Source organism: Grus americana, chromosome 5 (genome assembly GCF_028858705.1).
Source record: "Grus americana isolate bGruAme1 chromosome 5, bGruAme1.mat, whole genome shotgun sequence".
Lineage (NCBI taxonomy): Eukaryota > Metazoa > Chordata > Aves > Gruiformes > Gruidae > Grus > Grus americana.
In genome coordinates, this window is record NC_072856.1 from 61,722,814 (window position 1) to 61,737,436 (window position 14,623).

At 39.7% G+C, this 14,623-nt stretch overlaps 1 protein-coding gene across 4 annotated transcripts in view; it reads right to left on the reverse strand.

The window, feature by feature from the left end:
* Positions 1-1,989: 1,989 nt before the first annotated feature.
* The window catches only part of NUDT14 (nudix hydrolase 14), a 60,583-nt gene continuing 47,949 nt past the window's right edge, over positions 1,990-14,623 (reverse strand). For 3 of the 4 annotated variants that reach the window (XM_054827761.1, XM_054827763.1, XM_054827764.1), the window contains 2 exons: positions 14,363-14,600; positions 1,990-3,804 (listed from right to left, as the gene is read on the reverse strand). In XM_054827761.1, the coding sequence (XP_054683736.1) occupies positions 3,564-3,804; positions 14,363-14,600 (479 nt within the window). In that variant the 3' untranslated portion in view covers positions 1,990-3,563. The remainder of the gene's footprint in view (positions 3,805-14,362; positions 14,601-14,623) is intronic. The other variant, XM_054827765.1, reaches the window with a different exon arrangement.

The window sequence follows — 14,623 nt, forward strand, 5'->3', positions numbered from 1 at the left end:
GAAAGACACTGATCCCATGGGGATGGTTGGATGAGAGCAGATAAGATTTTTGCAAGCTGGAGTCAGTATTCATTACCAGCAAACGGGAACCCTGTTTTATTCTGAACTGTCTGCTCTCCATGGACATACGCGTGGTGGCACGTCCGAAGGATGCATCTAAAGCACAGTTGAGATTTCAAGCTTCCATTAGAAGCACTTTTTTCCTGCCTGGGCTTGGCCGATGTATATCAGATTTGCTCTAATTATGATCTTTGAAATGAGCCCTGACGAGAGAAGTGGCATCTGAATTGCTCTGGTTTTATTTTTACAAATATGAATCATCTACTGTTTTGAAAAAAGTTGAAGCCCTTTCTCCTGCATTTTCAAACCTTCCTAATTACTTATAAAAATCCCCACCAAAATTAACAGGAAAAGGATGACGGTATGTTTATATTTAATATTGCAAAGCCAAACACCAGATACAGCATCGCTTATGTACAGCTTTCACTATATTGCATCACTGCTATTTCTGTGGAAAACTCCCAAACTGTGGAAGGAAACTGAAGTAATCCCGTGACCGTTTTGTTTCTGGTTGAGGATCACAAATTGCGGGGACGGCTGGGCAGAGCACAGGCCTGGGTGTAGCATCCCTTGGGGTGCAGAGGCTTCAGAGCCACCGCAGTCCCCTGGGGTTTTGTAGGTGTCTGCCCAACAGACCCCTGGGGAGGGACGGTCTGGGAGGTGGGGACACTGCTGCTCAGCTTCTCGCCCGGCTTTCTGGATCATGGAGAAGTGCCGAGGGACTGCCCAGCTCATGCAACTGCCCTCTGACACAGTTATCCAGAAAAGAAATTATCAATTGCATAAAAAATGGTTAGTGTGAAGCCTGTAGCTCGCACTGGGGAGGTCACCTCGGAGCACGGCAGAGGGCTGGTGCAGGGGCTGTCCCTGTGCCCTGGTCAGGGCTGTGGCCTCCCTCCCTGCACGGCTCCCTGCACTGCTGCACCACGCGTCCCCTCTTCCCACGCCGTGACTTCCCGCTCTCATCCTGTGCCTGGGAAAGCCCTGCTGCTGCTCTGGTGGCAGTGGCTCCTCTGCATCACCCTGCATGGCCCCAGGGCTGGGCTGGGAAGTGGGCAGACCTCAGGCACCTACAACTTGCAAGCCCTCCACCCTGCTGAGCGATGGGGAACGGCCTTCTGCTGAGCAGCAGCAGTAGTTTGGGCCAGATTTTGGCAAGTCTGGCACTGCCCTTGGCGCTCCCCCAACACACACGCTCTCGGGGAGGGACAGTATGTTAGAGGGACAGCCACAGCGCGTTGGAGCAGGCAAAATACGCCCGTGTTTTGAACTGTCCAGCTCAAAGACATGCAGCCAAGGCACGAGCAATCTCTGCACGCAGAGATTTTTGGACCTTCATCCTCCCCTAGCTGGGTCCAGCTGCGTGCTCTCTCCAGCACAATTCATGATGTGCAGGTTGTGTGGTGGCACGACAGATCCGTGCTGCTTGACCTGCCTCCTCCAGGGGTGGTCCGAGGAGCCCTAACCCAAAGCAGGTGCTGCGATTTGAAGGCACTTCTAGACAGACAAATCAGTGAAATGTGTATTTAGTCTGATGAATCACACCTTGAACGCTTGTCACCCACACAGGTGGGTCAAAGCCTTGGGCTCTCCCCGAGGTCGTTAATGCGATGTGAGTGCACCTTGTGAAGCACTGACTGCAGGTCCGGGATGCGGCAGGGGAGGGAATGTCTGACTGGGGAAAGCTCTCAGCATCACACAAAGAACCATATGTAATTCTGGGGCAAACAGTATAAATGCTGCTTTGAAAAGTTTCAAACTCTGACCCCTCTCCACAACACCAATTTATTTTTCCAAATTACTGCATTATGCAGCAAAAAAGGCTTTTGCCATGTATATGCGCACACCCATCAGCTTGACACTAAATGGATCAACAAGCTACCGTGTAGTAATTTTGACGGAATCAAATAGACGCCTTGGTAACTACAGCCTGGAATAAAAGACATTCTTTATTATACATATTGTAGTAGTTCGTAAAGGCCTCAGCAGCAATCAGGACACATTGTACTCAACACCGTAGACACAGAGCAGCGAAGACCCCACTCTAAATCACCTTCTAATGTAAATACATCAGACAGAATTTATTTACTTTTCACGATAACTCAGCCCTTGACTCACCACAGACCAGGCACAGCTCAATGCAAATGCATCTGAACTTTCACAAAAGTTATTTATTTATATACCTATTTAGATACGCAGTGATTTTAAATCAGCCACTGGATACCATCAGGCATCTGTATGGCATTTATTCCAGTTGCTATATGAAAGTATGTGTATTCGCAGTACTCATCTTCTAAACAGATTTAGTACCTCAGTAATCCTAGAAGCACATATAATGGAGTCATGTTAATTAACATTAACTCAGTGAATAACATAAACCAGTGCATAATTAAATTGCCAGACTTGATTCTCTTTCATTCATGCTCTTAACAGCTTCACATGACAAACAGTCCACATCTAAACTACACTGATAGAACAAATAATGTACGTTCTAATTAGACCACTTTATTAAATCAAATTGTGTTGCTCAGAACGTCTGTGCAGGTTGCACGGGCTTCAATGTAAATTGCTCAAATGATGATAAAATCTCTCAGTAAAGCACTTCCGATCATTCTGTTTCAAGGAGCGTTATCTGAGGGGTAAGTCCCATTCTTCCCATTTGGGCGATAAGGAAACTGAGACCACAGAACACCTCAGAGAAATAACTGGTATGAGTTAAATTAAAAACATTTGGCCTCTCGAGTCCCACTCCAGAGGACAAAGTTTGATCTAATTAATCAAGTATTACCCATAAAACAAACAAAGAAGCATGTGTTGCCGTAGAAGCCCCCATCATTCATCCCTCTATCACCATCGCTGCTGCTCAGCATTATAGTGGGAACAAACAGAAGCACATAATCTTACAGCTGGTCTATTGTCAAAATGACACATTAGCAGAAGGATTTACAGACATGTTTGCTTATGAAATAAAGGTTTGCATGTTCAGAAATGCAACCGTTTTCTCAGTACAGGAGCTACACACCACAGGGAAAGCTGCTCCCCGAAAGCTGTGCAGCTCAGGAATGTAGTTAGGGTATCTGTGACTATTCAGGTTTGCTGCCTCTCCCCTAAAAAAATCAGAAACTACGGAGAATACACAGCTGCCAGGACGTACAGACCCCCAAGACCGGCTGGTAGAGCAGCTGCACTGAGGTCCTGAGCAACTCTTCAAAATAGTGTTAGAGCAGCGCCATGAGAAAGGAGAACTGGACATGTTTACTCTGCCTTTGCACAAAAATCAACATTTGCCTCTCAGAGGCAAATCCTGGCCCCAGTGAAGGCAGTAAGTGTTTTGCTGATGATGGAAATTGGGTCAGAATTTTAATTTAGATTTTACTTCCAAATTTATTTCAGGAAAGATTTGCTCTGTGAAAAGTTGAGTTGATTGAGGCTGGCAGATTTGCAGTTTTCTGTATCCACCGAACCAGCAGGAAAGCTTTTCTTAAAATCATGATGTTTTGATTTTATTTTTTTGGTAGCTTGGGTGCTATGTTGTTCTGGAACCACATGAAGCTGAAGATGACACCCATCGTCTTTGGGAGAGTCTCATCATAAGCAAACTTCATGGCATCTTCTAAAGGTACTTCTACAACTTCAATCAGCTCTCCTTCTTCTGGCTGGCCACCTCCTTCACCAGTTCTCATCTGGTCTGTTACTTCTGCATAGAATAACGTCTGCCTAGAACCTGTCACACCAACTCCAGACCTGGAAAAAAGCAGAGAGGAAACTTTGTTTTAGATAAAAAGAAGGTAGCTAGGAACTAGGAATGGAAACCGGGGTCCTTCACTTGTGTCACTAAGGAACATAAAAATGCATGTCCTTACTCTCTGTTAATGTCATTTAGAACCTACAAATGCAGTTTCATTAATACAGAAATTGATTGCAACTCTCATGCAGAAATACCAACACTTGTGAGTACAGCTGCCTATGAGATGGAGCTGTCTTCAAATATATTCTGCAACTTTGGTAAAACATTAGTTTGGGAGAAAATTTAAAAAAAAAGGTTTTGAACTGGTGAACTGTTGTTCTCCATATACTGAAGTCAACAGAAGTTTTTTCAACTGACCAAGTGAGAGCTGGACTGCACAGTGATTCAGAGGGGACTTACAAACAACAGAATGAAGGTCCTCGGTGTATCTGTCTGCTATCATACTACATTTTTGCTTGGTTTTACACAAATATTTAGATTTTTTTACTCTTAAGAAGATTAGGTCCATTCACAGCTGGAGTCATCTACTCATGGACTGGATAGGTACAGGAACAGAAAGGCAACCTGAAAGTCTTTCTCTGTCCTTCCTGAACTTTAGCCTTGACCCCAATGGACCACAGTAAGCACGCACATTATCTGAAGTAATTCAGTCTCCCTGCTAAATTTGCTACAGTGGATTTAGTTGAGGATATTTTAGATTATGTGGTCTTTCTTCAGCTAGACCGCTTGCTGTATATTATACTTCTTATTTGCTAATCCTCTATTTCCTTAGGACTATTTCATTCAGGTATCATAAATAGGGGATAAGTACATAATCCACTCATTTAGTCCTTCCAAGAAAATATTCACATCGTAATCGCAACTTCTTCATTTCGCATGATTGCAAGCGACTTTTCACATTGAATCTGGATCTGGATCCAAAGTTCACTGAAACTATGAATCAGGCATTAGGACAAGCTGAAAAATTAGCTTCTGTATTATTATACATCCACAGGATTCTAAGATTTGTAGCAGTGTTATGATCTTGATTTTTCATCAAGTTGCTATCAGCAACCAGCTCGCAAAAGTTGGAATGCTGTTTTTTATGCTCAAGTGCCCTTTCTGCTGTGAGGATGATGGCACACTTTACTAGATTCCCTTTGTGTTAAAATCCAATATATTTTTCTTGGTATTATCAAGCAATAGTAGATAATGTTTAAAGGCAACACTGGAAATAAAATGCTGATTAAGAGCGAACGGATCCGTTTCACAATCCATCATGGCTCGGTATTTAAGCTCTAGTCATTCAGTGAACAGTCTCCTCAGCTTAGTCACCTCGATAACTGTCACTGACCCGTGTGCTACCCACGCCTCACTGCCGCTGCTACATCATAGAAGCACAGAAACGGAATCATTTAGGTTGGAAAAGACTGTTAAGATCATCAAGCCCAATCGTTAACCCAGCACTGCCAGGTCCACCACTAAACCATGTCCCTAACAGCCACATCCACACGAGTGTAGATGTCCATTGGAAAGAGCCTCATTGAGAGAACGCATTTGCAATGCTTGCTCATTTTGTGTTCCCTCTTTTCCTTCTTTTCTTGTGTAAGGAGGCAGAAAGGATTTTTTTTTTAATCAACTAGAGATCTGGATCTGTTTTTCTCTCTATATAGTGATTGTTCTTCAATTGTTTCTGCAAGAATTTTATTTTTAGTAATTAAATAAACATAGGAATCCTGGGGTTCAGAGACTGTTTTTTGGTAATTGATAATAAGAATAAAAAACACAAGTTAATTTATACTGTAAAATTTGCAAGATGAAGAATGCGGCTTGCTGGTCTCTACAGTCACCATGAAAAAACACAGGGCTATGCGTAATGTATTTAATATTCTGTTATTTCTGATGAGTATCAAATCTGAGCTTCGTCTGGGGTGCTGCACCTGGAGAATGAAAATGAGCCTAAGTTGAGTATACCCACGTCCACTTGATGTAAAGGTTACGTAAAGGTTATACACAAAAACATAGAGACTTTATTTAAGAAGCCCTTCTATGAGAACTTCCTGGCTTGATTATTTACAGCATAATCTGCTTCTATACCACCTGTGACCATTTACTTATGAAATCGCTGCAGCTGTGGAAATCACAGGAGTTCACTTTTCATCCATCTTTTCTTTGAAGTAAAGGAAAACTGCTTCCTGAGGTGCTACACTGTAAGATTCAGTTTCTTGCCACTATAGCTCAAATAGCACGGAGCGATTTCACTATGCTGTTATTTCATTGTATTTACTCATATGATACTTCTGTTAAATCAGTGTTTCTCTTTTTATGAACTAAATAGATCAAGAGTGGCTACAACACTGAATATACTTCAACAGATGAAAGCACTGGGCACTAATGTCTTTTCTTTGCTATGATGCCCAAAGCTATGGCATTTCTTCACATATACTGGCATATAATTTGCCACAGAAACCAATTAAAAAATTGCAACAATACATATTAAAGGGAGGACATACCCCCACGTTCTCTTATTTGATTACCTAACTTATCTTTTTCTGGTGCAACTTTGCCGTGAGTTATTAATTAAAAATTAATAAAAACTTCCAAATTATATATAAATAAAATCAAAAGTGCTGGTATTAATACTCATGTTATTCTATTTTACTTTCCCCCGCAAAACAGCAAATTTAACATTTCTAAGACTACTTAGAATCCCCTCACTATTTAGATGGGTGACTTTGGAGACTATTGCATGACATTATTTACAAACATATTGACTGTTTTTATTTATTTTCTAACTACATGTCCATTTCAATGGTTTCAGAAAGAGGTTGAAAGATACAGGAATATACTTTAATTCATAAAAAAGGTGTATTTCTTACCTTTTTCATTTGTTATTTCTTTCTCTAAATGCTCTAGCTTACTCGGCCAGTTGACCATTTTTGCATGCATCCATGTGGAATGCCCTTTACTAAATGTAATATTGTCTGATATTGCTGACTGCTGTCCTTCACATTTCCAGACTCTTAGATATTAATGTATCCTGCCTGCCCTTAGACAATTGTCCAAAAATCAATGCTATTGACATTTAATTTGTATTAGTACCGTTGATTTTTATAGAAATCAAGAGTTAGCAGGTTTGTTGCTTTGAAGCTGTTCTGAGCCTCCATCTGGTTGAAGTAATAAAGTGTTTTAGCACATATCCTTGGAAAATGTGCATGCATTTCAGTGATTTTGGGTACTGGGACCAGGGGAGGAAGAGAGGAGAGAGGGAGAAGGTGGCTCTGCCTGGTAAATAGGCAACAGGCGGCTATTATGTTTTCAGTATGCTTTCAGGTTTATCTGTCACTAGGATGTTCCTATGCTTTTGCACACTTATCTGTACTTTCTGAGCATGATGTTTAAGAAATTTTGATGTGCCTTTATCTGTTGTTATATTCCTTTTCCTGCTACCTTCTTCCTCTATCCCAAGTCTGTGACATATGCTTTTCCTCACACTAGTGTTTCACATTACAAATAAAATGCTATTGCCATGGTCTGAAATGAGTCACCTATTAACAGATTACAGCCATATTCATTAGCTTTGCATCTGTGGGAATCACAGGGGTCAGCACACCCGAACTGCAAGTGATGAGTTTCACCCTGGGAAAACCACCTTTCTGATAAAGGTATCTCCCCTTCCCAGTACCAGAGAGGCTTGGTTTGGGGGAGGGCAAGCAGGCTCTGAACTAACAGCACCAGCCCAGGGCAAGACTTCAGGCTTCAGTCTCACTCCACAGGTTCAGCATCACATTGCCCAGACCAGGCATGTCATGGCTTATACTGACCCAGACCTACTAAGCCTGGCTTGACCCAGCTGATTGTTCCAGATGTATTTTCATGTGTCTGTACAGTGCTTGACTCTCATTTACCACTGTGGGACAAAGGCAAATGATGCATACAAGACGTAGCTCTGTTTTCCTCATCTCTTTATGGTAAGGATCAGTTTCCTCTGAGACATTTATAGTTGTTTCAATTAACAGCTACGTGGATGACAAATACTCTTTGTCAAATCATTAGGGCCTAAGCTCACAAACCCTGTAACTTCAACAGAGAGAGACTTTTAAAACCAAAAGTCTATTGGCACTAAACTTTTAGCATTGCTTCAGGGACAATTAGAAACCGCCATTACCTTTGACGACAGCAAGCCTAAGAATGTAAGCATGTCAAAGCAAGGATACCAAAGTGGTATGGTTCTCATCACAACAGTAACTTAAACGTAAGTTTAACACATCAAAACATGATTGTACGCTGCATTCCCATATTTAATTTTAAATAACATACTCAAACACTGTGATTAAATCATGCTATGGCTTTCAAAGCTGTGGGCAACACACTTATAGGCAACAGCACAGCAGAGGAGGAGTTTCTGCAGAAGGACTTCAAAGCGCTTCTCCTCACCTCCTGCCCAGGGGTGGGACTGGCTGGCAGAACAAGGCTGTAAGTGGAGTATTTTCTATCTACTTCCTTCTTAGACCGGGGAAAATACAAGAGACAGATTGTCACTCCAATCTGTTTTTGAAACACGGTAACAGCAGCAATCATAAAGCCTTTGTTTAGCTCTTCCCTTTTATTAAATGTATGAAGAAACAGCATACGAACAAGAGCTCAAAAAATGGGACTTTTCGCTTGTCATGTCAAAGTTCATAAGCATAAAGATACCTTACGTACGTATTTCTGATCACAAGTGGTTAACAGAATCTTACTGCTTGAAAAAAATAATCATGTTTAGTAGTGCCTAAAAGCCACAAGTGAGATTGAGCCCACCTTGTATGTTTGCCGATGCTTCAGTAACAGTGAGTTTCTTCTTCAGACTGAGTGTGTGCGGGCACATGTATGCATGTATGCACCCACGTGCATTTGTAAGCAGGGTCGAAATTCAAAGCACGTATTCAAGATTAGCTTTGTCTTCTTCTCATGTCTGGGTGCTCATCTATGCCAACCAATTATTACATTCATAATTATTACTTTCCTAAATTTTCCATTTTTAATTTGAAGGAACAAACATGTACGAGAAAATAAACAATATCTTATACTCTGCTGCAGTGTGGGGAACAAATAAATTGACTGATCATTGTGAAGACTTATTAGTTTAATTCAGATTTCTGATAGACAGCAATTAAAAGCTAAATTTCTCATCATTTCTTAATATTTAACAAATATGAAATCTATAAACAATCAGCATTTACCTGTTCCTAACAACACAGAAATACATTTTTTTGGTTTTAATCTGACATAGTTAATGTGAAAATTCCTAAATGCAATATATCCTTTTGTAAGATATAAACCATTTGGATGCAGAATTTGGGTATATAGTGAATACATAATTCATGTTTACAAATAAATGTGACACAAATCTCTGTTATTTATGCTGAAATCAAGATCTATTTAGGCATGCAACATGTAAACTGATGAACAGTGACATGCAGCTCCTATTGTCACTTCTTAGGACCTTTGTACAGTTCTGACATTATAAGCAGCAGGTGCAGGAAAAAAGCAGAGAAGTAATTAACATAAAATTATATTACATTATGCCATCACCCAACAGGTGTACTAGCAGGTGATCTTTCTAATTATAATGCACTCCAACATTTTCAAGGCTATTATTCTTTCTACATAATAACCTATGAATACAAACCATTTTTACCTCTTTGCACAGAGGCTAATAGCCATAGCACAGTAATTGGAACATCCAATATTAATTCTCTGAATGCTCTTCTTTGTTGTGTACTTTTGGAAAAAAATCAAATGTAGGAAGATTAAAGTAAGTACCTATGATAACATAGCTAGGCCCTTAAAGTAATCCATCTGATTTTTTTGCAGCAGGGCTGAGAACCTGCAGCTCCTATTGAATCCAGTTCATAGCTAAGAGTTTATTAACAACCTCTGAGGGAAAATAAAGACTGAATGAAGGGGAAAGGAAGTTGAACCAGGAGCTCTGGTTCAACTTTATCTTGATGTTCTGAGGTGTTATTTAAATCCAAATAATTTTATAAATATTCTTCAAGAAGACCAAACATTTCAAGAACTAAAAGAAAATACTGTCAGTTGCAATGGCAATAACATATTTAATAACAACAACAAATTTCCCTGCCCCTGTCTGGTAAAGAAACAAGTCTCAAGGAAGACAGCTGGCAATACTTCAACCTAACAAACTAACTCGGAGTTTCACGTGAGATTCAAACTGGAAGCTGCTGGGATACCATGACAGATAGAAAATTTGTTGTATCTGATACACAAGTAAGTCCAGAGTTGTGAATTTACAAAATTTTGCATTTGGAAAAAAACCCCAGAAAACAAACTTTTTTGTAACACCAAAATGAGGTTACTTATTGTACGCCAAGCACAAAAGTAGCAATTTGTGTAGCCATGCTAAGAGGAAACTCACCACACAGGTTGCGAACAATACAGATTTTTTTCCAGAATGATTCCTGCCTCCACCTACACAGCAAAATGAACCATTTGCATTTAAATTCACCTTCTGGCTGGCGTTATTCTATAAGAAGAACAGATATTTCTGATTCTTCAAAGTGTGATTCCTCTGCCCTCCTCCAGTGAAGTCCCTCCTAGTATGTTTGTCTTTCTCATTATCTGCCCCCAACCCAGTCTCCTTCATTCACCCACGCCATACTGTCCTCCTGTTGCTGGAACAACTTGTTCCTAAGACTCTTGCTCAACTAGCATAAATTCCCCAACTCCTGGCTTCTTCCCTGATTTCTCATTGACTCCACAGCTACTCTCAGATTACCTCCAATCTTTACTGCTCCCACTGCTTGAGAAAAGAGCAAAGTTCTGCTTGAACAGTCTAAGTACTTTCCTCATTTCGTTAAAGAGAATTCTTTTCCACCACCACGAATGTACTTTCCCTGAGTCCATTTAGTTCTCAGTCCATGTTTTTTCTCTGCATTGTTCCTTCATTGCTTCTTCCCCCTTTTCTACTTGAGGATCTTCTATTCCTTTCCCTCCCGCCCTGCTCTGAGTTCTCCCTACACATTGCCCATGACCTCCCCTTCTCAACTCATTAGCCACAGAACTGTATTGACCTCCCTAGCCCAAAACTGTTTCTCGCTCTACATTTGATGTGTCTTCTGTTTCCCCTATCCTTCTGTCAGGTCTAGCTCAAGTCCTGCTTTTATCTGTTCAGACAATTTCCTTCTCATGAACATCATTCTAGAAAGGCGTGTCATTAGGAATACAAGACAACTTCTTTCTTTCATACCAAGGGGTGTGATGACACAGAAACCCTTGTTTGTACACAAGTCTTTTCACCATGCACACAACTCTGAGTTATCTACAAAAATCTAATAAACTTAACTATAATTCATAACTACTGAGTTACCTAAATATTTTAATGCAGCTTTATTTGCATCAAGAAAGGAACGACAACTAACAGATTTGTCAGACATATATCAAGTGCAGTCAAAAATATCAGCTGTAATAAGATAACAGGTCTTGTGGATAGGGGGAGCAACACAAACAATCTAACTTCAGTTTATCAAGGCTTTGAACTCTATCTAATGTGACAGTTTCATTATAAAGTTAGAAGATCATGATATACTTAGAAATCGAAGAAACTGACATAGGTGTAAACCTAGTATGAAAGTGGTACTCATGGAATGGATATCACTGTCAAATTGGAAATACAAACTAAATAGGATTCCACTGGGGACCATCCTCCACTCAATATAATTTAGTATTTTGTTTTAGGACTTGTATGTTGAAGTACAGACTGCGGGTAGCAAAGCTGAGACAGATTAATTATAAGAAACTAGAGATTAATATTAGAAATCAAAATCATCCCAACAGCTTGGAGAAATGGTCTGAAAACATAGGATGCAATTCAGTAAAGGCAAGTTCAAGGCTCTGTGTTCAAGCAGGAATACAGCATAAATACAGACAGGAGGTGAATGTCAGTGCAGTACGGCTGCAGAAAACAGTTCTGAGAGATGGGAGGCATTGTGGACCGTAAGTCAACAACAAAATACCACTGGAAAAACACAAACATCAAACTAGAGCATATAAACAAAATCATCTGTAAGATTAAGGAAATAATGGTTTCACTCTGTCTGACACTGCTAAAGCCCCTGCTAAAATATTATGCTCCACTTTGAGCACTATGTTTTTAAGAAACATGCAGACCAGATGGAGAGAAGGCAGAGGACAGCAGAAGGAATGATCAGACAGCTAGAAAACATGGTCTAAAGAGAAAGCTTAAATCAACTAAGATGGTTTTGCATAGGCAAAAATAAAATAAAGGGGAGACATGGTCAAATGAATACAAGGAAGGTGCAGAAGTACTTCATGTGCACTGGGAAGAGGGTAGTAAATCACAGGCTTGAAGTGAAAAAAGGGAAGTTTAGGCAAGATGCAAGGAAAAAATTGATCATGGTACAGATAGACTTCGGACAGAATGCTTGGAGAGGCTATGAAACAATCAGATTTTAGAGAAAGGACAGATACACATTTGTCAGAAGTGATTTAAATCCAGCTGAGCCTGATCTTTGGAAGGGGAGCAGTCTAGGTGAGATCCTCCCAAAATTTCTTCCAATTTCTAAGGCTTTTCTCTGACCTGATGCACTGGATCAATAAATAATATAGAACAACTATTACATGGATCACTGGGATGACAGATAATAGTAGAAGTGCATGATGTATTGTAATTATTAATGGAATGCATATGCATTAATGTAATGCTTTATGTCAATGCTTTGTATTGACACAGTATGAAACAGCATAAACCATTTAGGAAAAAACCTCTTACACTTAGAAAAAGCCCTGAAATTCTTATATATAATATAGCCATTACAGAAAAAAAAAAATGTCCTTAGCAGACCATAGGGCAACCAATTACTTCCTGTCTTTGTATCGAGTCCTCAAAGGATCAGACAGATATGCCAGTCTTTGGCTGAAGGAAGATCAGGACACTCCTAATAGGAAGACCAAAACATTTAGAATAAAATTCTAATACATAGCACAGCAAGTCCAACAAAAGAAACTGTAAAATATCATCTTTGAGGCTTCAAACTTTTCTATTAATCTAAAAAAGAAATACTATCCAGGTCCTGACTTCAGCAAGGATCTCCATGGGTAGAAAGCTGTGCCCACATAGACAAAGCTGGATTGGGGGATTAACATATTAAGTGTCCTTTGCACGGGTCTCAACAGAGAAAACTCCAATTGTATACTCTCTTTGCAAGTTAAAACAATTTAAAAAAAAAAAAAAAGGCAACTGAAAGAACAACCACCTGTAAGATACAAAGACAATTATCAACCAAAACACATATGGTGTTTTAGCCAGATGTAAATCATCAACGTTGAGTCAAACATCTACACTGACGCTACAAACTTCTACGGCTACAGAAATTATATTCTACTTTTCCTATTTGAGTTTGTATACATATACAAGCCTACATATACATATGTATATATCTGCATGCTATGGCCTGTCAGTGTCACCCAACCTATGAGATTCTACTGACAGCTTTTGCTCATAAATCTAGAAGGCACTTTTTCGTTCAGTAGAACAAACCCTTAATCTAGTTTCAAGGAGTTGCAAAAGACAGTTCCTTTGATTCACCCCCTCCCCTCAACAGAAGCACTGCCTGTTAATCCAGCAGGAAATAACATTTGTCAGGATTGACAGCTGTGGATTTGTATTCAATTCCCAAATTAAAAACCAATGACAGGGCCTAGTTCAATGGAGATGTCAAGCAAAATAAAGAAATAAAAACCCTGCTGCTTCCTCTGTACAAATACAAACACACATACATTTTGGATAACAATACTAAAAGCTGGGAAGGAGATATAATGGGATTAAAGCTGTGTGCAAAGTTTCTCCTGGGGGGTTTTTGTGGGGGTTTTTTTTTCCCCCTCCAACAACTCACATTTTCTATTTTTCTTCTTACATATTAAGTTTTCCTCTTACTCCTAATATATGATTTAAAACATGTTAAAATCTCTTTCAATAACTATTTTAAACCCTGCAAAAAATATAATGTAAAAGTTTTCAAAGTCAAATCAGCAAAATCTTCATATATAACATTACTTATTGTTCAATTCAAAGGAGGCTTAATTACAGTCCAAATATTATGAAGAGATTGAACAGTACAAGTTCTCATGCTTCAGCAAAATTGTGTTAATGGTAAATCAGAGTCTATCTTGGGCAGCTTCTAGTGTTAATCAGAATAACAGAGATGGAAAATGCTTGACACAGAAAGACTGACTGTTTTCTAACGCTGTGACAAACTGCTCTGAAGAGCTCAATGCAACTTTTCCCAGTTCTAACAGTCTTTGGAATAAATCACAATAGTATCATTCTTACTGGGAACTCAATCCCATAATTATGAGTTTATAGTTCCTTAAGTCTCTGTAAATACTCCTCTCACTTGCTGAAAATTACACCTTTCATATACTTTCAGATGTCCATGTTCCTCCAACACACTGCTTAAATAAGGAAACAGAGAACAGTAATTTACATTCAAGCCACTTCAGCAATGTGTGAAATAACAAGATGCAGTGTTTTAACTTACTGCTATTTACCTGTAAGAAGTGATCCTCCTTAGGTCTGTAACGGGAACACGATAGCCACACTCTTCTAAGACTTCCCCACATGCAATTTCTTCTAAGGAAAGGTCTGGCTTGTCTACAATGCCAGCACAGAGTTCATAGGTCACTCCTTCCACAGCAGGTAAGGGATCCTCTAGACGAGAGAAGCTCTCCTTGTCCTGATGCTGAAAGACTTGAGGATGATGCCTTTCTACTTCACACATGTAAACAGCTTAAAAAAAAAAAAAACAAACC